The 26,054-nt window shown below is 33.1% G+C and overlaps 4 protein-coding genes across 9 annotated transcripts; 2 read left to right on the top strand and 2 right to left on the bottom strand.

The window, feature by feature from the left end:
• Positions 1 to 157: 157 nt before the first annotated feature.
• On the top strand, positions 158 to 12,779 carry LOC137806157 (phragmoplastin DRP1C-like). 5 transcript variants are annotated; one of them, XR_011080312.1, is made up of 17 exons: positions 159 to 411; positions 528 to 591; positions 1,721 to 1,828; positions 3,825 to 3,926; positions 4,193 to 4,243; positions 4,350 to 4,411; positions 7,240 to 7,330; positions 7,468 to 7,532; positions 7,643 to 7,837; positions 7,952 to 8,071; positions 8,163 to 8,233; positions 8,471 to 8,696; positions 9,353 to 9,403; positions 9,520 to 9,630; positions 10,059 to 10,305; positions 10,977 to 11,116; positions 12,400 to 12,779. XR_011080312.1 is itself a non-coding variant. In XM_068606135.1 (16 exons), exons 1-16 carry the CDS (start codon positions 280 to 282, stop codon positions 12,523 to 12,525), a joined length of 1,851 nt encoding a protein of 616 aa, XP_068462236.1. In that variant the 5' UTR covers positions 171 to 279; the 3' UTR covers positions 12,526 to 12,779. The 5 variants fall into 5 exon arrangements, 3 of the variants coding, with proteins under 3 accessions (XP_068462237.1, XP_068462238.1, XP_068462236.1); XR_011080313.1 differs by having other exon boundaries at positions 9,502 to 9,630; XM_068606135.1 differs by lacking the exon at positions 9,520 to 9,630 and having other exon boundaries at positions 171 to 411.
• Positions 12,780 to 13,008: 229 nt separating this feature from the next.
• LOC137806160 (uncharacterized) lies at positions 13,009 to 13,865 on the bottom strand. The gene is made up of 2 exons (XM_068606143.1): positions 13,444 to 13,865; positions 13,009 to 13,279 (listed from the first exon to the last, which is right to left on the bottom strand). The coding sequence occupies exons 1-2, from the start codon at positions 13,792 to 13,794 to the stop codon at positions 13,100 to 13,102; spliced, it is 531 nt and encodes a 176-aa protein (XP_068462244.1). The 5' UTR covers positions 13,795 to 13,865; the 3' UTR covers positions 13,009 to 13,099.
• Positions 13,866 to 14,726: 861 nt separating this feature from the next.
• LOC137806158 (pentatricopeptide repeat-containing protein At1g22960, mitochondrial-like) lies at positions 14,727 to 19,709 on the top strand. 2 transcript variants are annotated; one of them, XM_068606140.1, is made up of 5 exons: positions 14,727 to 14,896; positions 15,170 to 16,426; positions 17,542 to 17,571; positions 17,680 to 17,816; positions 19,010 to 19,709. In XM_068606140.1, exons 1-2 carry the CDS (start codon positions 14,865 to 14,867, stop codon positions 16,305 to 16,307), a joined length of 1,170 nt encoding a protein of 389 aa, XP_068462241.1. In that variant the 5' UTR covers positions 14,727 to 14,864; the 3' UTR covers positions 16,308 to 16,426; positions 17,542 to 17,571; positions 17,680 to 17,816; positions 19,010 to 19,709. The 2 variants fall into 2 exon arrangements, with proteins under 2 accessions (XP_068462241.1, XP_068462240.1); XM_068606139.1 differs by having other exon boundaries at positions 14,727 to 16,426.
• Positions 19,710 to 21,158: 1,449 nt separating this feature from the next.
• Positions 21,159 to 25,202, bottom strand: LOC137806150 (uncharacterized). The gene is made up of 11 exons (XM_068606125.1): positions 24,850 to 25,202; positions 24,682 to 24,762; positions 24,254 to 24,349; positions 23,995 to 24,078; positions 23,827 to 23,896; positions 23,606 to 23,688; positions 22,854 to 22,933; positions 22,516 to 22,614; positions 22,311 to 22,419; positions 21,547 to 21,636; positions 21,159 to 21,431 (listed from the first exon to the last, which is right to left on the bottom strand). Exons 1-11 carry the CDS (start codon positions 25,090 to 25,092, stop codon positions 21,393 to 21,395), a joined length of 1,074 nt encoding a protein of 357 aa, XP_068462226.1. The 5' UTR covers positions 25,093 to 25,202; the 3' UTR covers positions 21,159 to 21,392.
• Between the last annotated feature and the right edge of the window lie 852 nt (positions 25,203 to 26,054).

The raw sequence follows: 26,054 nt of genomic DNA, 5'->3' as shown, positions 1-26,054 counted from the left end.
CATTTTTTATTTTTTTTATGGAATCCAAAGAATGAAATAAAATAAGACCATGCATCCTGTCACGTTCTTTCTATTCCACATCATCTTTATTTAAAACCCAAACAAACAATATAACTGTTGGTTGCTGCATTCTCATTGGTTGCTGCATTTCCTCATGCAAACAAAAAACACACACACGAAAGAAATCTGCGAAAAGGTGACCATTCGCATTCCCAACTGAGTCTCACCATATAACCGTTTTCTGGGATCGGTTTCTGGCATTAGTCGTTGTTCGACAAAATGGCGACCATGACGAGCTTGATCGGTCTCATCAACAAGATCCAACGCGCTTGCACGGTGCTCGGCGACCACGGCGGCGAGGGGATGTCCCTGTGGGAGGCGCTTCCGACCGTCGCGGTGGTTGGAGGACAGGTGCGATAGGTTACGCGCGCTTCTCTTCGATTGTGACATTTTCTTCTTTTTTTAATCAATTCATTGTGTTTGTTGAATATTGTGATTGGTTGATTGTGATTTTGGAATCTAACCAGAGTTCAGGGAAATCATCAGTGTTGGAAAGTGTTGTGGGAAGGGATTTTCTGCCACGTGGATCTGGTAATCTTCACTTACAGTGTTACTTAATTTGCACTCTTTTTTTCTTGATAAATTTTGTTTTTACAAAGAAAATATGTCAAGAAGATGAATATATTTAATGTCCTGAAAATATAGGAAACATTAGATCCTTCTCATGGGAAGAGTAACCTCCAAGCTCACACAAGTAATATTTATTAGTGTTTTTTAACCATGTTATTCATGTTTGAATTATGGTTATATTATTTTGGATATAAATTTTTCGATATGGATTAAACATTTTTTAGAATAACTCTGTGGGATTAAGGTTTGATCTAGTTAGTATTTTCTTTGAAAATCTTATATCAACTAGAGATTAAAATATATAAGTATGAATAAATCTAAATTTATAGCCGATTCTATAAAATAAATTTATTTTAATGAGAGTTTGTTGGTCAAAGATTGAGTTAGAATTAAATTTATTTCTTAATATAAAAATATATTAATACTAGTTCTATAATATAATTTTATTACTGGAAAAATATAAAGTTATGACTACGTAGGGATAGTTAAATAGGAGTGAAGGAGATATTAATTTGTGTTTCTAATCAATTTTAAATGAAGATAAAGGTGGTTATTATATAGTTTGTTGCTGCCATTTACTTGCACAAGGAGCTGTCTTGTGAGGAATTGGAATTCAATCATCTTTTCACATTTTTTTTGTCAAGTATTGTTTGTGTTTTACTGAGACATTAAACACGATTTACTTTTTTATTTAATACTTTCGAGGAGGATAGTAACCTCACTCTTGTAATAAAGTTGTAATAAAGTTAGAGATTTCTTTTGAACTGTTGTTATTTGAACGAGTTCTTTCAATTTTAAGAGTTTTTTTTGTTTTGTTTTAAAAGCAGACAGGGACACTAATTTTTTATGGTTTATTGGATCAGAAAAGTTGCAAAACTTTGGAAATAATGTTTATTTAGTTTTTCATGCCTTGTCTAATAACCCGGGAAATATATATTTCTTTTAGAAATTCTGATTAATAGCTAGTTATTGGCCATGGTCCTTTTGCTTTCATTTGAAACAATCATTGGTCATTATTCCATTGATGGCTGTAAAGAGTGGTTATTTTTATTCATCTTAACGCCTTTATAACATTATTATTCATTATTAGGTATTGTCACACGGAGGCCACTAGTGCTGCAACTTCACAAGACAGAAGAGGGGAAACAGGAATATGCTGAGTTTCTTCATCAATCAAGGAAGAGATTCTCTGACTTTGGTAATGATGTTTCTGACTATGAACATTTCTTTCCTACTTCAGTAAGATTTGCACTAACTAATGATGAGCTCACATCATGTAAAGCCACTTGTATTGCATAGTCTTCTATTGATTCAATGCTATTTGTCTAATCTCAATTTTTTGGTGAATATATGGTATCATGGGCTGAAGAGTTATACTTATTTGAGCTTAGTGGATCATAGTCCGTCATTTAGAGAGTGATAGATTTAATCATGAGCTGCAAAATTTGTTGCCACGATACAGAAATCCATCTGATTTACATATAATTTGCAATTGTATTAGTTTTTCTTGAAAAATAACTATCATTAAATTGAATTAATAATACAGAATTATTTATCTTCCTTATAGAAAGGCTGTGGTTGTAGATGAGACGTAGACTTTCAGGGCCATTTCTGGCATGAGTTTGATGCTATATTTTATGTTATACGTCCTTTGTTAAGCATGGCTAACACAATTGTAGTAACAATTAATTTCATTTTAAATTTTCAATTAATGGATTGTCTTAATTGCCACATTTTAACTAACAAATTCATTACAAACTGGACTTCTCTCTGGATAGAATGATAAATAATAACTCTTGGATAGGGTTCAACTAGAGAGATTTCTTTGTAATAATCAGGTTTGCTTGCCATCCATGAATAGAACACCAAAGAGAGTCCATAACAGAATTCAAAACCCTATTGTGTACAACATATGTTAAATAAATCCCCCTAGAAAATGCTACACTATGTGGTCCAACAAATGTATTAGAAAACAGAACAAGTCACTAAATAGAGGTTTAGCCTCTTTCTTTTGGTTTAGCCTATTACTATAGAAATATTGAGAATATTTTTTTTAACTCAATCTACTATTTACAACAGTTTTGACTAGGAGAACGAGTCATAAACTAAAGTATCCTATCTCAGTTGGCAGAAATTTGTCTAGAAGTAAATGCATAGCTTAGGGGTTCTGATGTTGTAAGTCATTGTAGTTCCGGAAAAAAAGTAAACTTCCAACAGAGCATAGGGCCCTGACTACGAGAAAATGATTTTCGTTGTACAGTGGCTAGAAGGATAACGCAATGCCTCCAATGATTTTGGTTACCAAACTCCCTAACTACATAACTAACACCAGGACCTCCTCTATGCTTGGCACCCCTTCACGGTAGGAAGACCCTTATAATCTGTCTTCTTTAGCCTAGCAGCAAAAGAAGAAAAGGAAATGAATATTAATACAAGAAAAAGGAACATAAGTAATTTTGTTAATTTACGTAAATGTAATGCAAGGCAGCAAATATTGTAGATTTAAACCAAGTTGACTTGTAAGATAAATACAAGAACGTTGCAAACAACAAACACCAAAACTAACAGAAGAAGAAGGAAGTAATACATCACACAAGAAATTATAGTAGTTCAATTAGAGTATTAGCATAGCAAACTCTAATTTACGTTCACTAGTAATTTATTATGAAACAAGTTTATATCTGAGTTACAGATTCAGAGATTACAACTCAATTGTTATTCTCTCAAACTTATGATGAAAACTTGCTTACACGAATCAACCAACCAACATCAATGTGTTTTATACAAGGTGCAGCAATTATAGTTAACTTCGTGAATCACATCTCTAATACGTTAAAGCGTAGACCGTTTATAAGAAGATAAATGTTTCTAGTTGGCATCATATGTATAGGTGCATCAAATGGTTTGCATCAGAATGTCTTCATAGATAGGTGCATCAAACACACTTGTTTACTAAGCCAATATCAATAGAAAATATATTATTTAGAAGGTATTTGCAATACTTAAATCCTACAAGTTAATGTTCCTTTGGTTTCAGAATAGAAATGTGTTTTCCATGAAAGACTAAAGGTTAACTCTTGAACATTACATTATTGAGGTTTAAGCTTTGTTTCATCATTTATTAATTGAAATTATAGATGACAATAACAGTAAAGCTCTTAACTGTAGAAATTTTCCTCTTTTGTCGTATGCAGCTGCTGTGAGACAAGAAATTTCAGATGAAACAGATCGTATAACTGGGAAGACAAAGGCAATTTCAAACGTTCCAATTCAACTGAGCATATATTCTCCCCATGGTATTTATTTCCATCACCTGTTGATATCAGCACAAGCAATTTAACTGATTTAATAACTTTGTAACGTTGTCATGTGTTTTCTTTTACCATCACCCCTTCTCATTGAACGTATTATTTGGTAATTAATTAAAGTACATGTGGTTTAAAGGTAAGGCTAAATTTTGTATAGTTGAAACAAATTGAGAACATGAAACAAATTGTACCTTCACTTATATGCGACACTTCAATTACAGTTGCATAATGACTTTTCATGGCTTTCTCTGCAGTTGTGAACTTAACCCTCATCGACCTTCCTGGGTTGACAAAAGTTGCTGTAGGTAAAGTTTCCTCATTTCCCAGTATTTCTAAACAAGTTGGATGTAATTTTTAGAGGACTCTTCTTAATGTTTTAAAAAAATAATAGAATTTGTGCTTCTTTTGTAGAGGGACAATCAGACACTATTGTTCAAGATATTGAGAACATGGTCCGTTCTTATATTGAGAAGGTAATTGTACTTCTAATATAAAATGAATAATCATATATGATTGCAAATTGTATTAAACAACTAATCAAGCACGCTAATATGACCTTTGTCAAATAAGGGCTATTAAAGGAAGGAAATTAAAGCCAATATACTATATATGAACTCCCTTCCAAGAACGAACCATGTACCATGTCTAATATTAAAACTTATATAGTGGTTCCTGACTGGAAACAGTTTTTATTTCAATCATCTCTTTCAAAGTGGCCATCACTTTAATCCGTATTTTGTCATATTTTCCTAGATTGGTGTCACGCTGATATAGAATTCCTTGTATACAATCAGTTCGTATCTTGTCCTTTTATGTGTGACCACATATCCATCACCACATTCCCATTTTTTTTTCATTCCATTTTTTCACTTTTTCTCTTTTTAAATTCCAACATTCATCGTCACCATGAGTATAGTTAGAGGATAAAACTTCCCTTTGAATTTATTAGGTATTGTGTTCTCACATATAACCCCTAATGCATTTCTTCATTTTAAACTAGTTTCCTTTAGGTAACACCTATTTCGATCATTATTGATCTTAAATTCTCAAATATAGAAACTTGTGTTACGTAATCTCAAATTTTTACCTCCAAGTCATTTTACCCTTGCTTCTTGCTAAAATTTCAATACACAATATTCGTTATTACTCAAGCAAAAACCCTTTTGACTCCAATGTTTGTCTCCAAAGCTGGAGTTTGGAGTTATTTTTGGTTTCTCGATCTAAATTCCATCATCAGTAAGAGAAAGTATACATTTAGAGAAAATCTCAGTATGTTCTTAGAAGTACATTCAAGACAAAATTAATCAAGAGCAAAATCCAAATATAAGATGTGATCCATTGCCTTCCAGAATGTTTCTCTTGGAACTTCATCATACAATTTTTCCAAGTCAATAAAAACCATGTGTAACTCTCTTTAGTTACTTCAATACCTTATAATCAATTCCCATAGAAGATAAATATAAACACCTTTTGTTGAACCATTTCTAGCACAAATCCAAATTAATTATCTGCAGTCCTATACTTTTTCTTAAATTATGCCCTATCTTCTTTTCCTTAATTTCAATATGCTTTGCAAATTTATTATTCTAAAGGTTACACAATTCTAAATATGTAGGAACCAAAGAACTCTTCTATTTTGACATTTTCTTAGATCTAAAAATCACATTATTGTGTCAAATGATAACTTATTTTCATATACATTTCCAAATTTCAATCAGAATACCATGAAGACCAACAACTTTGTCTTGAATTCTTCAATATTAAGCAAGATTTTGTTCATTCCCTTGGATTTCTAATACTACCGTTTTACATGTCTATTATTGTCCCAAGATCTTGGAAAAACTTGTTAAAAGTTTTGTATTGTGTCTCACAAGTTTCTTTTTTCGTTTTTATCTTCTAATACCTTTTCCAAATATCAACATTACATCTATATAAGGCCTTAAAACATTCCTATTAAGAAGTGAGTTTAAGCCTAACTCATCTTTACAAAACTGGCTTGTAAGGTGAGGATTGTCCCCACTTATATATTGTAAATTGGTTCTATCTCTAGTGATGTGGATTTGTTTCTTACCTTTTCTTCAACATTTTCTTTCCACCATTAAGATTGTGTATCTCTTGCTCCAAAACCTTTTGATTCACCTAAGACTACATTAGAAACCTTCCTTACTATCAAACATCTCATCCCAAATAAGACTAGTACTATACAAATTTATAATTTTCATTATCTTCATCCAATATTTACCTTTCTAAAGGTCAAAACTCAAATGTTCACCACTTGTTCTTGGATTTGTAACTTCTTGATTTTCTGCTTGTGACTTTCAAAACAAACATAAATAATAAAATCCTTGACTGTTGCGTAACAAGATTCTCTCCTTGAATCTTCTTGGAATCCTTGCGAGGTCTTCTTAGAGTTTCTTAAAATAATAAATTTCTAATCTTGAGAACAAGTGATTAAATGTTCCTTCTACTTCTTACAACAAGTGCATAATCTAAATTGACATGTCATTAGAAATAAAGAATGAGAGTAGGCTGTCCTTCCTCAATTTGATCTTCAAAAACAAACCATTATGAGCTCTTGTAAACTGTCTTGTCTCACACCTGCATGTTCATCTAGGTCCCAACCTTTGAGAACTTTTGTCTTGTGGAAATCCTTGAATGGACCTTTCCATGTCTTCCCAATTTTTTTTAGAAGTGCTTCCAGTCGTAGTTGTGATGAAGCATTAATGATATTGACAATATCCAATGCAACCATTAATTTTAAAGATAAAATTTTATCCCCAATCCTTTACACACCACCACACTTCTTTTTGTTCCTTGTCCACAATTACCCACATAATTTTTTCTTCTAACCCTTTCTTTTGTGCCAAATTAAAATTTTGTAGTGTCAAGCTCCTTTGCTTTTTCTCCAACCCATTTAATTTCTTAAAGACACATGACATTGATCCTTCTGCAAGTTATGGTGCCCACCTTCTCAAAAGACTTATATGTCAAAGTACCAATATTTTAATAACAATAATAATATTGTGCAATTGGTAAGTTATAATAAGCATACTGAACCAATAAATATGCTCTTCCAAATTCATTACATCTTATCCTTTTTTTTAATTAAAAGTAGAGTATGCAAAAACTTCACAATATAACATATGATCCCAGCTAGGTTGGCACACTACATCAATCATTTTCAGCATACCCAAATAGCATAAAAATAAAGAAAATAATTACAAACGTAATACATGTATTACATCTTATCATTTAACTTCTACATGTCTATGACGAGCAATCAAATTTTCTTATGGTGCAGCCCAATTGCATTATATTGGCCATCTCTCCTGCAAATCAAGATATTGCCACTTCAGATGCAATAAAAATTGCAAGGGAAGTTGATCCTTCTGGTATGTCTTTTATATTTGAAGGAATTTTTAGTGCTGATACTGTTTCCTATGATCATATATTTCTTTATCTTTCCTTTTTAGCCGTGACTCGTTTAGAAAGGAGCTAATGTGGTTGAGTTATTTTATTCCTTTTTCAGGTGAAAGGACATTTGGGGTGTTGACAAAACTTGATCTTATGGATAAAGGAACTAATGCAGTTGAGGTATAATTCTGTAACAGCTACATGATGATTATGTTCAGTTTTGATGTTGTCACTAAGACTGAGTCTATAACCTCATGAAAAGTTGTGTTTATGTGAACCGAATCTTATAGGTTCTCGAAGGAAGACAATACAGGTTGCAGCATCCTTGGGTTGGAATTGTCAATCGTTCACAGGCTGATATTAATAAAAACGTTGACATGATTGTTGCTCGCAAGAAGGAGCGTGAATATTTCGAGACTAGTCCCGAGTATGGACATTTGGCACATAAAATGGGGGCAGAATATCTGGCCAGACTTCTATCCCAAGTATTTTCAATAATATTTTCTTCACGTAATTTTCCTTAATGATTTTGTTATGTTGATTTTAAGTGATCGTGAGTAATTTCCCTTTCCTTCCTATACTGGCATTTATCACTGCAGCATTTGGAATATGTTATTAGGCAGAAGATACCCAGTATCATTGCCTTAATAAATAAAGCCATTGACGAGCTTAATGCAGAGTTAGACCGAATTGGCAGGCCAATAGCTGTGGATTCAGGGGTCAGAAGTTCAATCAATGCTAAAAACAATCTTCTTGTGTTTGAAACTTCTTGGATTTTGCTCGTACTAACTAGCACTACTTTTTGTGTAGGCAAAGTTATACACAATTTTACAGATGTGTCGAGCATTTGATAAAGTATTTAAAGAACACCTGGATGGAGGGTAAGTGCTGCCTATTTTTTGTTTCAAAAAAATGAGGACAAAATCGCATAAGTACGCTTCGGGCATCAGTTCTAATAATTCACTCTAGAAAAACCAAGTGTTTAAAAGATTGAAAAAGAGTTCAATTTTAATCACGTTTTTGTCATGAACACAATTTATTGAAGTAATTTTCCTTATTGTCTTAATTTATTTTTGGAGAATTAATATATTTGATTAAGTAACCAACTGGTATTCTAGCCGTCCTGGTGGGGACCGGATATATGGTGTTTTTGACAACCAATTACCAGCTGCTTTAAAAAAGCTCCCATTTAATCGTCATCTTTCCGTAAAGAATGTTGAAAGGGTAGTTACAGAAGCGGATGGTTATCAGCCACATCTAATTGCTCCAGAGCAAGGCTACAGAAGACTTATTGAGGGATCTATTGGCTATTTCAAAGGCCCAGCTGAAGCCTCTGTGGATGCTGTAACCCTCTTGACTTTATTCCTTGATCTGTTTAAATGTGATGACTTGGCAGATATTTATAAGTTTTAATACACTTGTTCATGTACTGTGAAGGACATGCTGCTTTTAAAGGAATTGTTTAAAGTCTTGCAATGTCACAGGTGAACTATGGCATAATTGGAACATTTAACAGCATATGATATCCGTTATGATCTGAATTCCTAATTAACTTTCTTTAGTTTTCATATGTCCCACCTTATCAACCAAAACCTGGGTGATAGCTACTTTAAACCCCCCGACACTGTAAAAACCCAACATACATTTTCTTTTTTATTTTTTAAACCTCTTTGAGATGATCCATCGATTTCGAAGCTAGAATCTTTTATCTTTAATTCCAAAAACCATAGATTTGAAAATGTGCACCCTTCCTCAAGTCCATCACATTTTGATTGTTTAACCTATATTTTTTCTTTGTACTTCTTATTCCTGTTTGTTAGCATTCAAATAGGAAAAAAAAGTTGGTCCAGAAGAATGGGTTACCTCTTTTATGTTTCACTAACTACCTGCATTACTTCTTGTTGTTTCATTCTGTAAAAGATTGCCTCGTAAGTGTTTCTTCAATATCTTTTACCACTGTTTGTTCTGCTTACAAATTGATTCCTGATACCTACTTTCAGGTCCACCTAATTCTGAAGGAGCTTGTACGGAAGTCAATTGCAGAAACTGAGGTAGGAATAGTTCTTTTTTAAGTTGATATATCTCGTTCAGAAGACTCCAATTTTCAAATAATGCATCCTAGTGCGATGAACTTGATATTAGTCAACAGTTAATTTATTTGTGGTAGGGGAGATATTGGTGTTCCCTCCTGCTCTAGTTTAACTGTCAAATATTAAGAGTTGGAACAAGGAAATGAGGAATTGGAGTTAAGGAACAGGATGTTGGAGGAGAAAAAGATGTAAGAAATAGTTTTTCATAATAAAATCTTGTAGAATATTGAGATTGTTTATCTTCAATTTTATCTTTAGTATTAAGTGTATGTTTAGACTTTGGGATTGCTTATAGTTTTGGGGTGAAGGGTTGCTTGCTCAGTGTTAGTGTTAGTATTTGTTGTAGTTGCTTTATCAGCTGCTCTTTACATCTATGTTTCTCTTTACACCTATTATTTTGTAAGCAATTTTTCAATAATACAAGTTAGCTTCTTTTTTCTCTTTTCTTGTCTCCCACTCTCTCTCAAGAACTCGAATATGGTTTCAAGAGCTTAGTGATCCATGGCTTAAGAAAAAAATCCTTCTTCTCCACCCCTGCAACCAGCAACAACTTAGGCTATACCCTTGAAAACTCATATCTTTGCACTTGATAGTAATTCTGTCATAGCTGATATAGGAATTGAAGAGGTTTCCCACCCTCCAAGCTGATATATCTGCTGCTGCAAACGAGGCTTTGGATCGATTCCGAGAAGAAAGTAGGAGGACTGTGATTCGCTTGGTGGATATGGAGTCTGGCTATCTAACAGTGGAATTTTTCCGGAAGATGCATCCTGAACCAGAAAAAAAATCAGATCCAAAGAACCCAAATCGGAGTGCTCCTAATCCCAATTTGGACAGTACAGATAGTCACCTCAGTAAAATTGGTAAATAATTCTTTGCATGCATTCTCACTGCTTAGAAGTCCACTTCTTAAGACTTTAGAACTTCACACTTTTTCTTGTTAATTCTTGTGTATCATTTATGTTAATTCTTGGTTCTACAAAATTAAGAATAGGGTGTTTGGATAATCATTAAGTATTGTGTTAGATCTGGCTTTGATTTTTGAATTTAGATGATGTTGAATTGATGTTTGGGAGATATAGTCTGAGTAGAAATGTGTTACAAACAGTAAGTACAAACACCTATTGAATAAATCTTCATTCAAGTCCGGATATTGTAAGTGCTGGTTACTTTAATCCTTAACTTTATGAAATTCTCATTTTAGCACCAAAAGGGACCAAGTGAATGACATTTTGCAAAGCGGGATTTTGTATAAATGCAATAACCAATGCTTGCAGTTTCGTGGAAATAAAATGGGGTTTAATCAAGATAAAATGGGGTTTAATCAAGAGTTAGTATACATCTATTAGTACAAGTATTTCCCTGTAAATTTACTAAATAACAACAAAGGTCGTATTAGTTATTATTTATTTTCGATTTTATTTCAACAATATCTATAGATATCTGAATTTCATCTTAATCATTGATCTTTTCCCTAAAAAATTATAAGAAACAGATTTATGGTTGTTAAAGGATTCTGTGACACTTATTTCAGGGTCAAATGTTAATGGTTATATCAACATGGTTTGTGATGGACTAAAACATTCTCTACCGAAAGCCGTGGTTCATTGTCAAGTTAGAGAGGCAAAGAGATCATTGCTAAACCAATTTTATGTTCAAGTCGGGAAAAGGGAGGTATAAGTTCATATCTTTTTGTCATTTTTTCGCAGATAGATCAATTTCTACCTCTTTACATTAAGTTGTTTTTCACATGGTTTACATGATGGTAAATTATTCTGATTTTTGGGCCTCTGCAAGATCACTAATTAGACCTGTTAGTCATGTCATGTCTGTGAAAAAAATGTTAAACAGTGTCAGAATCTTAACGAACATAAAAATTGGTTTAAGTTTGTGCATGCCAATGGAGAATGCTTTGCAAATGCTGGATACCGCAAATCTAATATGACAAAAATGTTTGATGAACTCTACACAGTTTTTTATAGGGACAACTCCGAAGGCAATGGTCTAAAAGTTGACAAAATTAATTTCAACTTTTTGTTTTATTGATCTTGTTTGTGATGATCAATCATCAATCATTAGAATAATGACATTTGACTTTCATGTAATTTACAACTTTGAATTTCCTCTTTTGTAATGTTGTTCAACCTCACCTACTTCTGTCATCCTTGACTAAAGCTTTTTTCTTGTGCTATAGTGTTAAATTTTTCTTACTCCATCAAATCCTGTTTTGTTAAACTGAAAATTATGATGATGAATTTCTCGTACTTTTATGAGTTCTTCTTCCATTAAGCTGCAATGGAAAAACATCTTGACGAGGTACTTCAAGGACTAACATCTAAGAGTATTAAGTGAAGTGTCTTCAGCTGTTATCTTGTGTTATTGTGATGGCCAAATTAACCTAAACAACACCACTTGGCCTTTCAAGCCTATCTATCACTAAAATATATAGAGCAAATTATAAATATTGTAGTCTGATTTACAGAAAATTTTCTTATATCTGTAACATCCCAAAATAATAAATATATGCGGAACATATCTACAGCCAAACCAGAAATAGGTTTGTTATCATAGCTTGTGGTGATTGGTTGAGTATTTTGATAAGGACAGACTGTAGAGGCCATTGTAATGTTGAAAAATACCTAGGATTTGGTATAGATGGACCAAGATGGAACAAATGAATGAGGAATAAAAGAAGGTTGATATTGAGAATTAAATTTGTGATAGCATAACAAAGCATATTTAAAGCAAACATGACAGTGGATTGAACCTCAACCAGAACAGCCTCTTCCACCACGTCAAACATGTCCTCTGCGACCTCATCCAATCCATCTCATGTATTATTTAACATCTGCAAAAGTTACTGTTTTCTGTTATGCTTTACTTTACTGGTCTCCCAAATGCTTTGTAGTGAAATGCTCCTTTTGGAAGGTTAAAGAAAATTTGTGGTGTGTATGCAGAAGGATCAATTGGGGGCCTTGTTGGATGAAGACCCTGCACTTATGGAAAAGAGATCACAACTAGCTAAAAGGCTTGAATTGTACAAGCAAGCTATGGATGATATTGATTCTGTGGCTTGGAAATAATCCATCTCATTCATTACAACCAATGTTATAGGTTCAATTTCAAGATAAATTATTTCACTATTTGTTACTAATTTTGTTATCGATAATATGGAAAGCTAAAAGCATAATAGCTGCAATAAGTAGTAATTGCACACTAGCACGTAATTCTTTTGCCCCTCCCTAGTGTATAAGGCACACTTTCCTCTTACTATATGTTACTCATTGTATTCTCTGCATGTATGTTTCTTTTAATTATGAAAGTTTTTATTGTTAGATTTTTTAGAATGATCTTAGAATAATTAAAAAGCACATGAATTATGAATTTTATTCATTCTGAAATATACTGATTCAAAAGTTTCTTAATGCTTTGCAAAAAAGTATTTTTTAAAATATAAAAAATTTATTTTGAATGCACGAGGAAAACATAATTTAAATAGCTAGATAGAAAATAAAGAAAAAAAATTATTCCAAGCAGAAGAAAACAAAAGAATGACATTTTTATGATTAAAAATGAAAAAAAAAACTGTTATTTCATCTGGTTTGAAGAAAAATTAGAACAAATAACATGCTTCTTTTTTTATTAAGAGAAGAAAACTTAATTAGAGAGAAGTTTTGTCTTGAATTCTTCCCATGTTACACCCTTTTGCAGATACTCTATGTTAGCAGGATCTAAAGGTCCTTTCACTCTATCTATGGACACTATCACTGCCCTGGCTGGAAGAATACTTCTTGTTGGGTCAGGGGAGGTACTGTAGCTCAAGCATGAAGAGAACCCCTGAAATGTGTTGCAACCAAATTTCTCTTAGGAAATACACATTATTAGCATATTGGGGTCCAACTAAGACTATGTAAAATCAATTATTATTAATTATTTGGCATAATGGATAGGTTATGTTTACTTTTTTAAAAATATTTTTATGTATTTTGAGAAAAAATTACCTTGAAGATAAGCAATTCTACTTCCTCTTGGTCCAAAAGTGCATGCACAAGGAGTGCTTCTCCTTTTGCTGACTGACTATAAATCTCCAACTTAGTAATCTCCTCATTGTGACCATACTCTTCATCTCTATCTTCTTCCTCATCTTGGTATCTAATTTGCCTCCTTGCTGAACACAAAAGTCTTATACCTCTTTTGCTCAAATCCACATCTTTAAAGGCATAACACAAGCTTGAATTGTGAGTGGAAGTGTTACCAAGAGAAGATGGTAATGGTGTAGGCAACATAGGTGATGGCACCATTGTCCATGAAGAAATGGGCACACTTTTCATTTGAAGTGTGGTGTGGTTCATATTGCATATATACTATTGTGTTCTCAAATTACCTTGTTTGTTCTAAAACAACCAAATGAAGGAGTTGGAGATGATGGCTTCAAGATAAGGTTGGGTTTGGTGTGTTGGCAATCATAGAAAGAAGGACTTTTGGGTTTGGAAATTACCATTTTGGGTTCACAAACAAACTTAAATATAGTTTACACATTTAATAAATAAATAAATAAATAAATTATTTATTTATTTATATGTAACAGTTGCACATATACAATAATTTACCATTTGAGTAATTAATCAAAGATAGAAAATTAATATTATTTACCTCAACACAAGAGCAACAATCCATACATTAGGAAACACAAAAGAGCAATTAGCATGAGTTAAGCCATTCAAGCCAAGTACTCTTTTTGTCATTTAAAAACTTCTGATCTAATTATAAGTCTGTTGAAATAACAAATATTGAAAGAAGCCTGTTATTTTCAAATTTAAAGAGACTTTAGAATATACGAAATCCATAACATAATATGAACTTTTTAAATAAGAAATTTAGAAGAAAAAGTTTTTCTAAAATACCCTTTCCAAAACAATTATTTAATTAAGGAACATTTTTTCATTTCGTATCAGTGGTGGAGGAACCAAAAGCCATAATATTTATTTTATAATGTTTCTTAATTAAACCACGTAACAATGGAACCCTAATTCCACGTCACCCATCTCTAACCTTATATGATGACGGCATCTCCGACACCACCGTCAACCTGCAACCCGCGACCACCGCAATCGCCGCACGAACGTACGAAACGCCACCACCGCGCGACCGCTCCCCTCGATCGCCACCACCGCCGCACTCGTTCAGAGAAGACGCACCACCTCCGCGCACTCCACAGAAGACACAAAGATCAGTTTATTTCATTTAATTTTCCTCAGAAGGACACCGTTTTGGGTTAAAACGAAAACCCAGTTGAACTCGCCAACTCGGAGCAGACTCGCGAGTTTGAGCGTGTTCACTCCGATTCTGCCGAGTTTACGCAAAAGAAACACAGACTTCTGGTAAATTGTACCAAAAGCTTAATTTCAACAAACTCTTTCAAATGGCAATTCGAAACATCCGCAACGACCTCAGGTTGGTCTCAATTCCTCACTCGTGTCACTCTCTCTTCTTCTCCGACACCCCACCTTCAAGTTCAGCCACACCCCTTCCTTCTCCTCCCCGCTTGTCAAGTTATTTGCTTTTCTCATTTGGGTGTTCCGCTCTTTGCTCCCCCAAACACCCTTTTGCGCCTTCTTCAACTTTTCGCTCTAATATTCATAATGGGCACTCGCGCTTCAATCCCAATTTGCACTTTAACACTCGCCTGTATTTTTGTACGCGTACTTATACTCCTTACTGGGGCAGGCCTCTCGCTACTTCAGAGCAAGTTGCTCAAATCATTGCACTGATTCGTGAGAATGGGGATGACTTGGGATGCAAGTTGAATAGTATGAACGTGTCTTTGTCTGATGCATCGGTTGTTGACATTTTTCAGATATTAGCAAGTGAAAGAGTGTCAGCATTGCAGTTCTTTGATTGGCTTAAAGGCTCTGATCCTGATATTTGTTGTGATTCTGATTTAGGTAGCTTATTTGTTAATAACTGTGGGTTGTTGGGGAATTATGAGGCAATGGTTCCCGTTTTGAGGGGATTTAGCCTTAAAGGAGTGTTTTTGGGTGTGAAGGCTTTTGGGTTTTTGCTGGATTTAGGTTTGGACAAGGCTTCTAGTATTGAACGTGTGAAAAAGATTATGGCTGTGTTCAATGAGGTTGGAGGGGTTTATCAAAGTTGTGGAGTTCAGTTGTTGGTAGAAATGTTTGGTCTTTCGGGGTCGTTTGAGATAGCTGAGTTTGTGATAAGAGCAGCTGGGAGGAAGGTGAAGAACTATCATGTCTTAATGAAGATAATGTGTAAGAGAGGTGATTGTAAAAGAGTAGGAGATTTGGTTAAGGAGATGGAGAGAAGTGGTATTGATGTGAATGCCAGTACTTATAATTTGCTCCTCAGTTGTCTATGTAAGAGTGGTAAAATCGATGAAGCTTGTCAAGTGCTTGAAGCTATGGAGAAAAACTATGGTTTAACTGATGTTCATAGCTTTGATATTCTTATTAACACTTTTTGTAAGCAGCATCAGTTTGATCTAGTTTTGAAGCTTCTTGATAAAATGACTTTGAAGGGTATAGAACCAAGTATTTTAACTCATGCTGCGGTAATAAAGTCATACTTTGAATCAGGAAAGTACGAGGAAGCACATGAGTATGTGATTGGTTCTGCCGATAAGCTTAGCTATTCTAGCAATGCAAACTACAGCTTGCTTGCTACCCTTCATTTGAAGAATGGGAATGTGCTGCTTGCCAGTAAGGTTCTTTCTGAGATGATGGACAAGGGTCTTAAACCTAATTTTTCAGCATACAAAAAAATTAGGATACATCTTGAGAAGAAAGGTGAAAAAGATTTGTCTATGGAATTATCAAGAAGATACTTGAGCTTGATTGAAAAATGAGAAAAGATGCTGGATTTTATGTAACCAGATGTTGTAATGTCATTCAGTGTTTACAGTTGCTCTCCATACTGAGCGGTTCAGCTAATGACATTTGCTTCTGTGATTTTGCTGGCAATCAGGTTTGTATTACTCCATTGTAGGTTTTGATTTCCAGTACTGAGAGAAATTATATCTTTGTTATGATATTCTTGATGCTTTATAGATGACAAAAACTCACCTCAGATTTCATAGAACTTGTTTTCTTCCTGTGTTGTTTACAAATTTTTCAGAACTTGCATGATTCTCTTTTGAGACTGCCTGATTTCTATGTACTCTTGAGATGATTTAGGCCATTTTTTATTTTCAGCCACTTGGCCAAATTGCCTTACTTTTAACTTAAATTTTGCATAGATCGTCTAACAGTTGCTTATGGTCTTTTTGAGACATTTAAAATTTCATCTTTGACATGAGGAGCTTCAATGAAGACACTTATACCAAGAAAGATTGGAAAAATATGAGTTTAAAGAGTTAAAATCTTCAAAAACAAGCATTACATGGTCAAAGATAAAAGGCCAATGAAGCACTGACACTCAACTAAAATTCAAGAAGAAGATGAGACTGTTCATGTAGGACTTTTAGATTAGTTGTGGGCCCAATTTTAGTTGAAACTAAGGCTCACCCAATTGTAAAGCTTTGAAATTTTATAAATAGAGTGTAGATGTAGAAGTAAAACATCATTAATCATTTTAGGCAAAACAGTAATTGTAGTTAGTTTTTCTCTGTTTTTAGTTCATTTCAGATGAAAAACGAGAAATATACACTAAGATTCATTCACTCCTTAACTGTTGAATTAATGGGAGATAGGGTGAAATAGAAGGAGAGGGAGATAGGAGGAAATCACCTGATTGATATTGCTTGAATGCGTTATGTAATAACTGTGTTATGCAGAACATCATTCTCTCTATCTAATTGAGGATTATTTCTTAGGAAAAATGTAAATGGGTGTCACTTTCTAAATCCTGAAATACTAATTCCTATGAAAACTAATTGTTTTGTAACAAGTGTTTCATGAACTTATTTAACATGCAACACATGAATTTCATGTTACCCCACTACCTGCATTCACTATCGGACTACCATATAACATTATTGGTCTTCTATCTGTTTATTAGGAGATTTCCTTTTAGTTTAACCATAAGAAATGAAACCGAAAAATACAATTCTCATTTTTTCCCTGTCATTTCTGGTATTGCAGTTATTAGCTGTAGCAAGGAAAAACAATGAGGTAAGTTGTTTCAAGGTCTATAGTTCTGTTGTTTGTTCTGGAAAAGGTTTTATTTTCTAGGTTAGCTATTAAACATTTAGTACTTAACGCTTCATATTCATTCTACAGATTGAAGTTTTGAGCCCTGTGAATGGAGACATTCAGGCCACAATTTCGGATGCCAGTGGTCTAGATATTTGCTCCGAAGAGAATAACATTGTTAGTTTGCATTTATTTGGAAAACAAAAATCAGAATTAGCTTCCGGGTATAGAAATAACTTTGCTTGACAGTTTAGTTTAAATTTGTCTTTTATTCTTGTCTGTAATGTACATATCAAATTCTGTGCTCAATTTTGTTGTAGTCTCGAAGAACAATGACAAAAGGGCAATTCCTGTATGAATAATTGAATTGTTTTTGCAATGTCTGATGTGATTGTGTAAATATAACAGGGCATATGTTAGACTTCTGTGGGTTTAGATGTCACATATAATCCAATAGTTGTTAGAATATTAGGGTTACTAATCTTTCTATTGTGGGTTTTGGAACAGTACTGATGCTCGAGGTTTAGGAGGAGAGAAATTTGGTTTTGCACCTTGACAAATGCTTTACGAATCCTTTATAGGAGGAGGAGGATTGGCATGATGTTTATCCATTCATTTATATAGTTTGGATTCTTTTAGATGATTGCATCATTAGATTATCAGGACAAATACCTAAAGTTTAAGCATTTAGCTTTCTGATCTCTAAAGAGAAATACCTTGGAACCTACTGGCCTGCCCCTGTTAGTCAGGCCTTGTTAGTTGAGGGTATATAGCCTTTGCTGGTACAACTGTTCAGTTAATTGGTTAGGTTGCTACAAATAGAGCAAGAAAATGTGATAGGACCTTGGTATTTATGTTTGAAGAAAATAAGAAATTGTCCCCTGAATTCTGTGGCTAACAGGAATAACATTGAAGGTCTGCTTCTCCCAGTCCCCAAAGGCTTCAAGGATCTCACAAATGACTGAGATTTCCCCCTCTTAGGCAACATGACTCATTTCTCTAACGGCCAATTTTCTAACTATTTATGTAACAAAGTAATGGGTATCTACCATAACACTGAAGGCATTGGTTAGTTGATCACATAGTTTTGGGTTTGGATTTCAGGCATCAGAATTCCTTGGGAAGACTTAATTGTTGACCCTGTATACTTCATAGAGTTGGAGGGGGTCCAATCCAAATTTTGTGACTTTCTTTGTGCTAATGTCTATATTCTTAACCTTTATCTATTAGTATTTCCATAAATAAAAGTAAATCTTTAGTCTGTGTGTAAATTCACTAGTTCTTTCATGTTTGAAATGCATTAATCGCTTGCATTATGCCCTGATGTATGTAGGGGTTATTTTGTGTGTGTGGCTTTGTATCAGCAACTTGATTTTGTGTGTACTTCCTAAATCATTTGGATGTGGTGATTGTTTAGGTGTTGTACTCTACTTACATGCACAACCAAAGGAAATGCTAGCACAAGGTCTGTTGAACGTTTACATGCACAACCAAAGAAAATGAGACTAAGGCTCACCCAATTGTAAAGCTTTGAAATTTTATAAATAGAGTGTAGATGTAGAAGTAAAACATCATTAATCATTTTAGGCGAAACGGTAATTGTAGTTTTCTCTGTTTTTAGTTCATTTCAGTTTTTTACTATTTGAGTTTCTTCTTCTTCTCTTTTCTTTTGGCATTATCTCAATTGACTATTGGAGTTTTTCTCTTTACTTTTGCAAAATACCACAGGGTTAAAATGTTCACGCCTTCTCTCTTTCCTCAATTTCATGTTTCACACATTTCTAAATTTCATTAGTGACTGCCAGCAACAGGAAGGAAGCAGAGAAGTGTGGTATAATCTATTTTCATATTATCAAGGTATTCACCAGAACAGAAATCTCCACATGAACAAATTCCTCTTTCAAAATGATGGAACCGTTGGGAGACTTTTAATGCTATCTTAAAGAATTTCAAGATGTTTGATATCAATACATATTTTCCTGAATTCTCTGTATCCGATTGTAAGAGCTTCTTTGCTGCAAGCTCTCCGAATGGGTTTGAGACCTGAGAGGATTGGAATGGACATGGTGATACTAGATTAAAGTGATAAAAAAAAAAAAAACCTTTTATTTCTTTTATTTTTTTACTTAATATATTTGTTAATATGTCATTGGTTAAATTGACTATATGATTGTTAGTTAAAAATAAAAGCAAATAATATAACAATAATTTTTAATTTGGACAATTTAGTTGTGAAAATTGTATGGTTGGAACTAGGGTTCTTATAGTCTATGAGGCTCAGACACTTCTCTAAAATGGCGTATCCGTGCACACGTATCGGTGTCGATCCTCATACAATTGACACTTATTGGTGAAGTGTTTAATTCAAAAAATACTTATTGAATTTTTGAAAATTCTAGTACGATTTTAACAATTTTAAAAGGTATAAATACACTAATTTTCTAAAAACTCAAATTTATTATATAAATTTTTATTATGATTATAAAAATAAGGAACATTTTTTTTGAACCAGTGATGAAAAATATATTTCTACTCACAAAAATTTGAAACATATTTTTGAACATAAATATTTATTTTCAATTTATATAATTCAAAATTATATAATATATAGATTCGTGTCCTACATTTTAGAGATTATGTGTATCTCTGTGTCCGTGTCGTGTCAGTGTTCGTATCTGTGCTACATAGCTTGTATGTTTGTAAATTTTGTGCATTTTTATACTTAAGAAGAGTTGTTTTATTTTATAATCCACCTTGGAATGAAGTTTATTAATACCGAGAAATTTGAAAACGGTGGTGAGACAGATTTTTTCACCAAAATAGTACAATTTCGTTGTGATATTACAAAAACAAATAAAAAAATTATCTATGAGACGACTTAAAAGTATATCGTGGGTGGATACCAAAACCATGTTATGGTTAAACGATTTTAATTAAAAAAGTTTGAATTGAATGTGAGGAGATGCATGACTTTGGTTGAAATTTGGCAATTATTTAATAGATGAAAAACACTAGATGGTCTAAGAAAATCTGGGACCAGAAAGTCTTAGCATTCTCGTACTTAGACGGTCTAAATAGAATTGAAAATAAGTCCGTTATAATTTAAATTACTTTAAATTATTAGAGTTCGAAGTGAAATTTATTTTAAACTAAATTATATATGAAGGATGTTGACATAATATATAATTTAAATTAAATTTTAATTTGAATATTTAAAATTAAAATTAACGGTACCTTAGTTTTAAAAATAAAAAATAACTATTGAAATCACTGGGTGCAGTTAAAAGTGATTTGTGCAGGTGCTTTAATACGAGTTTTGAACGAACCACGTGTTTATACATTTAAACAATAAGATAGTAGTAGTTGACGAAAATCATTGGTGACCGTTTAAAATTGAGTGTTCGTCAGTTAAAGATAATTTTTCTTTGAGCAGCAATCAAGAGAGGGCAGGTAATGCTAATGGTACACCCATCGCCACTTAGAATCAATTCAGTGACTTCAATAACCTCAGCATACCCAACTGATAATACCAACACAGAAAGAGACAGCTATAGAATCATTCCATCTCAGGTTAACAAATTATATATTGCCTTATACAAAAAACCTGCAAATTTGTTATCTCTTTTCCAACCAATAATACATGTTAAGCTCAAAATTGATCACTGGTATACAGAGCTGATGGGATTTGTCCCCAGATAAAATAAAATAAATGATACACCATAGTTAACTAAAAACGAGTTGACGCAAGATAAAACCTATTTCAGCAAAAATGATGTCCAAAATGCACGCTCCGAAACAAATCATAAGAAAAACCTTCTTCGGCTTGTGTCCATTTCCGGCTAAAAGAGAAAAAGAGACAGAAAGAAAGCAAAATAACAGAGAGTAGGTAAGAATTAAATGCTTCCAAAGGTCAGGCGAAGAATTGAAACAGGGAATTGGTTAGCAAACAATTACCTTGTGAACCCACTCATATTCCCCACCCTTTGTGTCAAATGTTCCATTCTGCAGGCTAATCAACTTCAATGTGAAACGAGGGCCACATTCCTGCGTTTAAGTGAAGAACCAAGTTTGAATACCATTATTAATATGAAACAACAAATATAAAAAACTTGAACAAATCAATAATTTAAATACTTGAAAATATCATAAAAATTGGACGTTGTGAAGGTAAAGCATGCGGTAAAAATTTAAATCATTTATTTTTCTTTACAAAAAGTGACATGCTTAGTCTCACAATACATAAATAAAATTGGCAACCAATCTTTCCTGATACAGATTGAATTATAAAATAGATGTCATCTGATATTGGTAACACAAAGTTGCAAAATCTCTACAAGACTTTCTAAGCATCCATATCTTTTCGTGGAGAGAACTTTTAGTCTGCCATAATCACATTCATGATTAACTTTTAGTCTGCCATATTACATCTAAACAAAGATTAAATAATGAACAACTGGAATAAACAAATTACTTAATCTGCACAATCTCTCCTCTATACATTCTGATCAATATCACTTTAAATCACAGAAGTCAATAATCTGAACAGCCAGTTCCTATTATCTAATATTGACTGAAACTCACTTCACATACTATACCACTTAGTTTGACAAACAAGGAAAGTAATGATGAGCATAATAACTATATGTAATACAGTAACCAACAGCTATTGAGTTTTTAACAGGTGGAAACTAAAAGGAAAATAAAAGCCCAACACCAACCTGAAGACGAGCAATTGTTTTCTGTTCAGGAACATTATCGCTCTTGTCATCTTTGTCCTTTTTACCTTTCGACTCGGCTTTTTTGACTACTTTGTTTTCAAAAATGTACCTTTAGGTATGGTTGAACGAAGCACAATGTCAGAAAAATGAAAATTACTAATATTTTCAAGCAAATGCCAATATTGTATATTTAACAGATATATACCGGTGATGCCGGAAGAAAACAAAATCTCTCTGATTGTGGAAGGTGACTACTCGTCGACCTTTAAATTCTGGATCTTGAGGAAAAAGTGACTGTATCAACCTAGTACACAAATCATTATTATATTCAAAATGGAAACAGAGGAGATAATTGTTGATGGAAAATTCTATTAGCAAAATAGGGAAGAAATCTTTAGATTCCATTTTGGCTATTTGCATAATATTTATATACAAGTAACAAACAGGAAGTAAATAAAAGCATTTCAATCTGACATTTGAATAAAGCAAAATCATTTAAGAAAAACATTACAGATGAAATATACAATGAAAGAAAATAATCACCTTCCAATTCGAGACCCTAGACGTGTTGTGAAGTTATTCAGTACAAGCTCAGGCTTGTGACTAGTCGGAGTTCCATGACTCTGCAAGGGGGCACAAAATGCATGCAATAAAAATTTAAATCATTTATTTTCGTTAACAAAAAGTGGCATGTTTAATCAAATTACAAAAATAAAATTGTATCAATCTCTACTGCTGATACATAATGAATAATAAATAACAAATTGCAAGATCACTTTAAGAATTTGTTTTTTTTTTATAGCGACCACTATGATGCACGGATACTATGCGTATCTGATACGGTGATATGTTTATCTTGAAAATAACAGGATACGATAAGTGACATACATATTGAAAATGTACAAGAATTCTTAAAACATGATAACTATATGATTGCAATTGTGCAAAACCAAATTAAAATCACATTTATTAGACATTGTCAAAATAAAAAAATTATAAATTATTGTCATCATAAAAGTATTAGTTGTTTATAGATTGGATACTTACTTCATCAATAAGTATCGGTAAAGTATCCTAGAGTAAAAGTATCAGATAACGTGACACAAATTGAAGTATTGATGAATCATAGGTGACCACTGAGCAAAAAATAATAGACGAAAGGTAACTTTAATTGTTATGCACCTGTACACTTGGCAAGTCCCAACCCGAATTATTCTCCCTCAATCAAGATTTCAAGAGACTTTTTTTTCACTTATCTATCTACCTCGATTAAAAATAAGCAGATTATTGCATACCTTGATATCCTTGCGCAAAACAAGCTTCGACAGCTTGAAATGAGCAGTGGGCCCATTAGGTACACCAATTATTAAAAGAGCATCTGCAACAAATGGAAGCAAAGAATTATGTAGGGCCATGTGCCCAGAAATCTAAGGGAAAAAGACATCAACATGTTACATATCTAAAAATACAATACAATAGTTGAATGTATAAATCTGTATGGATTGAATCAACTTACCCGGTTCCCTACGATTTGTGTGAACAACTATAATAGAAGTGAAGTCCTTATTCTTTGCATATTCTACAATCTGTGATTAAAAAATGAAATTCGAAAAAGCTCTCAAACATGTTTTAATGTCCTATGCTTTCACCCTACATTAGGAAAAGAAAGTCCAAAACCGAGCACCTTTTTTAGATCATATGTTCCTCTCTTAAAGTAATGAGCATTTGGTATAACAGACAGCAATTCCGATATAAACGCAGGTCCCCTCTGCAAAGTCATGTCCCAGCCAAAAGTCAGAAAAGTTATACAATTAAGATGAAATTATTTCTTTGACTATATTCTACTCCTAAAAAGAGTGAACCTAAAATACAAAAAAAATGACTGAGTAAAACAAAGAGTTATTATTACTTCAAAAACAACTAGACAGATATTACAAACATACTGTAGAATGGAAGCGGCAAGTGGTGATCAGTATCTTAGGAGTTTGTTGCTGATGCAAGATTGAACTGAATTCATCAGCTTCATTTCCAGCAAACAACTGCAAACAAATATTATTCATTAGTCAAAACAAATAATGCTTGAATTTTGAACAACATCAGCACTGCGTGCAAATTAAATTCAAAATAGTAAACACCAGCCCCTCGTCAAAAACAAGATAACCACCCAAAAACAACCTTACTCCATTTGCAAACACAGATTGATCTGTTTCAACTTATATTGGCGCAACTAGTTAGCTCATCCGTGATTCTCAGTAAAAGTAGAACTATCATTTAGCACGAAAAACTCTATTCCAATCCAATCTAGTCTAATATATCAGATTAAAAATCCCGTAACACAAATTTCTCAATCACAAAGCACAAAATTCAAAACCTCTTCGTCGTCGGGCTTGCAAACTGTCTCATCAAATTCCCTAGTGTTCTCGATTGTGCGAGGGACCTTCTTCTCCGGAAGCTGCAGAAACACGGAGAACCTTATCGTCACTGATACGTATCGAACACAGCAACAACAAAAAAGAGAGATGGAGAATTAACAAAGCACCTCTTCACCGAGCTCGAGAGCTCTCTTGATAGCAGCGTCACGAGACTTGGCCTTGGCGCGCTTATCGAGCTTCTTCTGATGCTTCAATTTGGCGTGCAACTCCGATCTCTTTTCCTTGTTCTTTATCATGGAAGGACGCAATTGATCCTTCTTCTCCGTCGTTAGCGTCTTCTTTCTCTTGGAGGACGCTGAATCTGAATCTTCAACATCTGAATCGTCGTTCTTCCTCCTCTTTCCCCCCATTGGAACGTTAGGGTTTTCGGAGCAGAGAAAGGGGAAGGTGGGGGTTATGTCTAGGGTTTATATGAAAAAATAGTGGTAACTGCACCCCCTAATTTCTTCTCTTGTTCCAGAATTCTGAAAATCTCAAAAATACCCTTATGAATATTGGAAGGAACACCATTAATCATTAATTTGAGGATTTGTCTTTTAAAATTTTATTTTATTTTTTAAATTTGATTCAACTGATTTTTCTTAGCTTAAAAGAATAATGAATTTCTATTATACATTTAAATTTGGTTCAAACATTTTATAAAATTCTTAATTTTAGTTTCTAAATTTTCTTTCATAGTTTAGTTTTTAAGCTATGTAACATATATACTTCCACAAAATGGATACAAAGATATGTATAATCTCTAAAATGTAGGACACATGGATACATATCTATACATTATATAATTTTGAATTATATAAATTGAAAATAAATATTTATGTGCAAAAGTATGTTTCAGATTCTTTTGGGAGCAGAAAAATATTTTCCATGACTGGTTCAAAAGAATTTGTTCTTTATTTTTATAATCATAATAAAAATTTATACAATAAATTTGAGCTTTTTAAAAGATTATTGTATTTATACATTTTAAATTTGTGTTAAAACTGTGCTAAAATTTTCAAAAATCCAACAAATATTTTTTGAATTGAACAATTCACCGATAAATGTTCTACTAGTGTCGACACCGATACGTGTGTCCGACATAGATATACCATTTAAAAGAAGTATCTTATAGTTTTTAAGTCTTTTGATTTTGATACTTTAATACTTTTTACGCATATGATATATGATTAAAAAAACACGAGTCCAAGTTATAGAATTTTTTAAACACAAAAAAAATACAATTAAGTATTTAAATTTTTTATTTATTTTTATGTATTTTTAGGTATATTTTGATATTGTAACACCTCATTCTAACTTAACTATATACCTT

Source organism: Phaseolus vulgaris, chromosome 3 (genome assembly GCF_000499845.2).
Source record: "Phaseolus vulgaris cultivar G19833 chromosome 3, P. vulgaris v2.0, whole genome shotgun sequence".
Taxonomy (NCBI): domain Eukaryota; kingdom Viridiplantae; phylum Streptophyta; class Magnoliopsida; order Fabales; family Fabaceae; genus Phaseolus; species Phaseolus vulgaris.
The sequence above is the reverse complement of the archived record's forward strand: the minus strand, read 5'-3'. Positions and strand labels throughout refer to the sequence as shown.

Coding starts and splice junctions, on each gene's coding strand:
- LOC137806157 (XM_068606135.1), top strand. CDS start 280: ATGGCGACCATGACGAGCTTGATCGGTCTCATCAACAAGATCCAACGC. Junction 4,244..4,349: donor GTTGACAAAAGTTGCTGTAG/GTAAAGTTTCCT, acceptor CTTCTTTTGTAG/AGGGACAATCAGACACTATT. Junction 7,331..7,467: donor AAGGGAAGTTGATCCTTCTG/GTATGTCTTTTA, acceptor TTCCTTTTTCAG/GTGAAAGGACATTTGGGGTG.
- LOC137806160 (XM_068606143.1), bottom strand. CDS start 13,794: ATGAACCACACCACACTTCAAATGAAAAGTGTGCCCATTTCTTCATGG. Junction 13,280..13,443: donor TAGAATTGCTTATCTTCAAG/GTAATTTTTTCT, acceptor AACACATTTCAG/GGGTTCTCTTCATGCTTGAG.
- LOC137806158 (XM_068606139.1), top strand. CDS start 14,865: ATGGCAATTCGAAACATCCGCAACGACCTCAGGTTGGTCTCAATTCCT.
- LOC137806150 (XM_068606125.1), bottom strand. CDS start 25,092: ATGGGGGGAAAGAGGAGGAAGAACGACGATTCAGATGTTGAAGATTCA. Junction 23,689..23,826: donor CACAAATCGTAGGGAACCGG/GTAAGTTGATTC, acceptor CATTTGTTGCAG/ATGCTCTTTTAATAATTGGT. Junction 21,432..21,546: donor AATATGAGTGGGTTCACAAG/GTAATTGTTTGC, acceptor TTTCTCTTTTAG/CCGGAAATGGACACAAGCCG.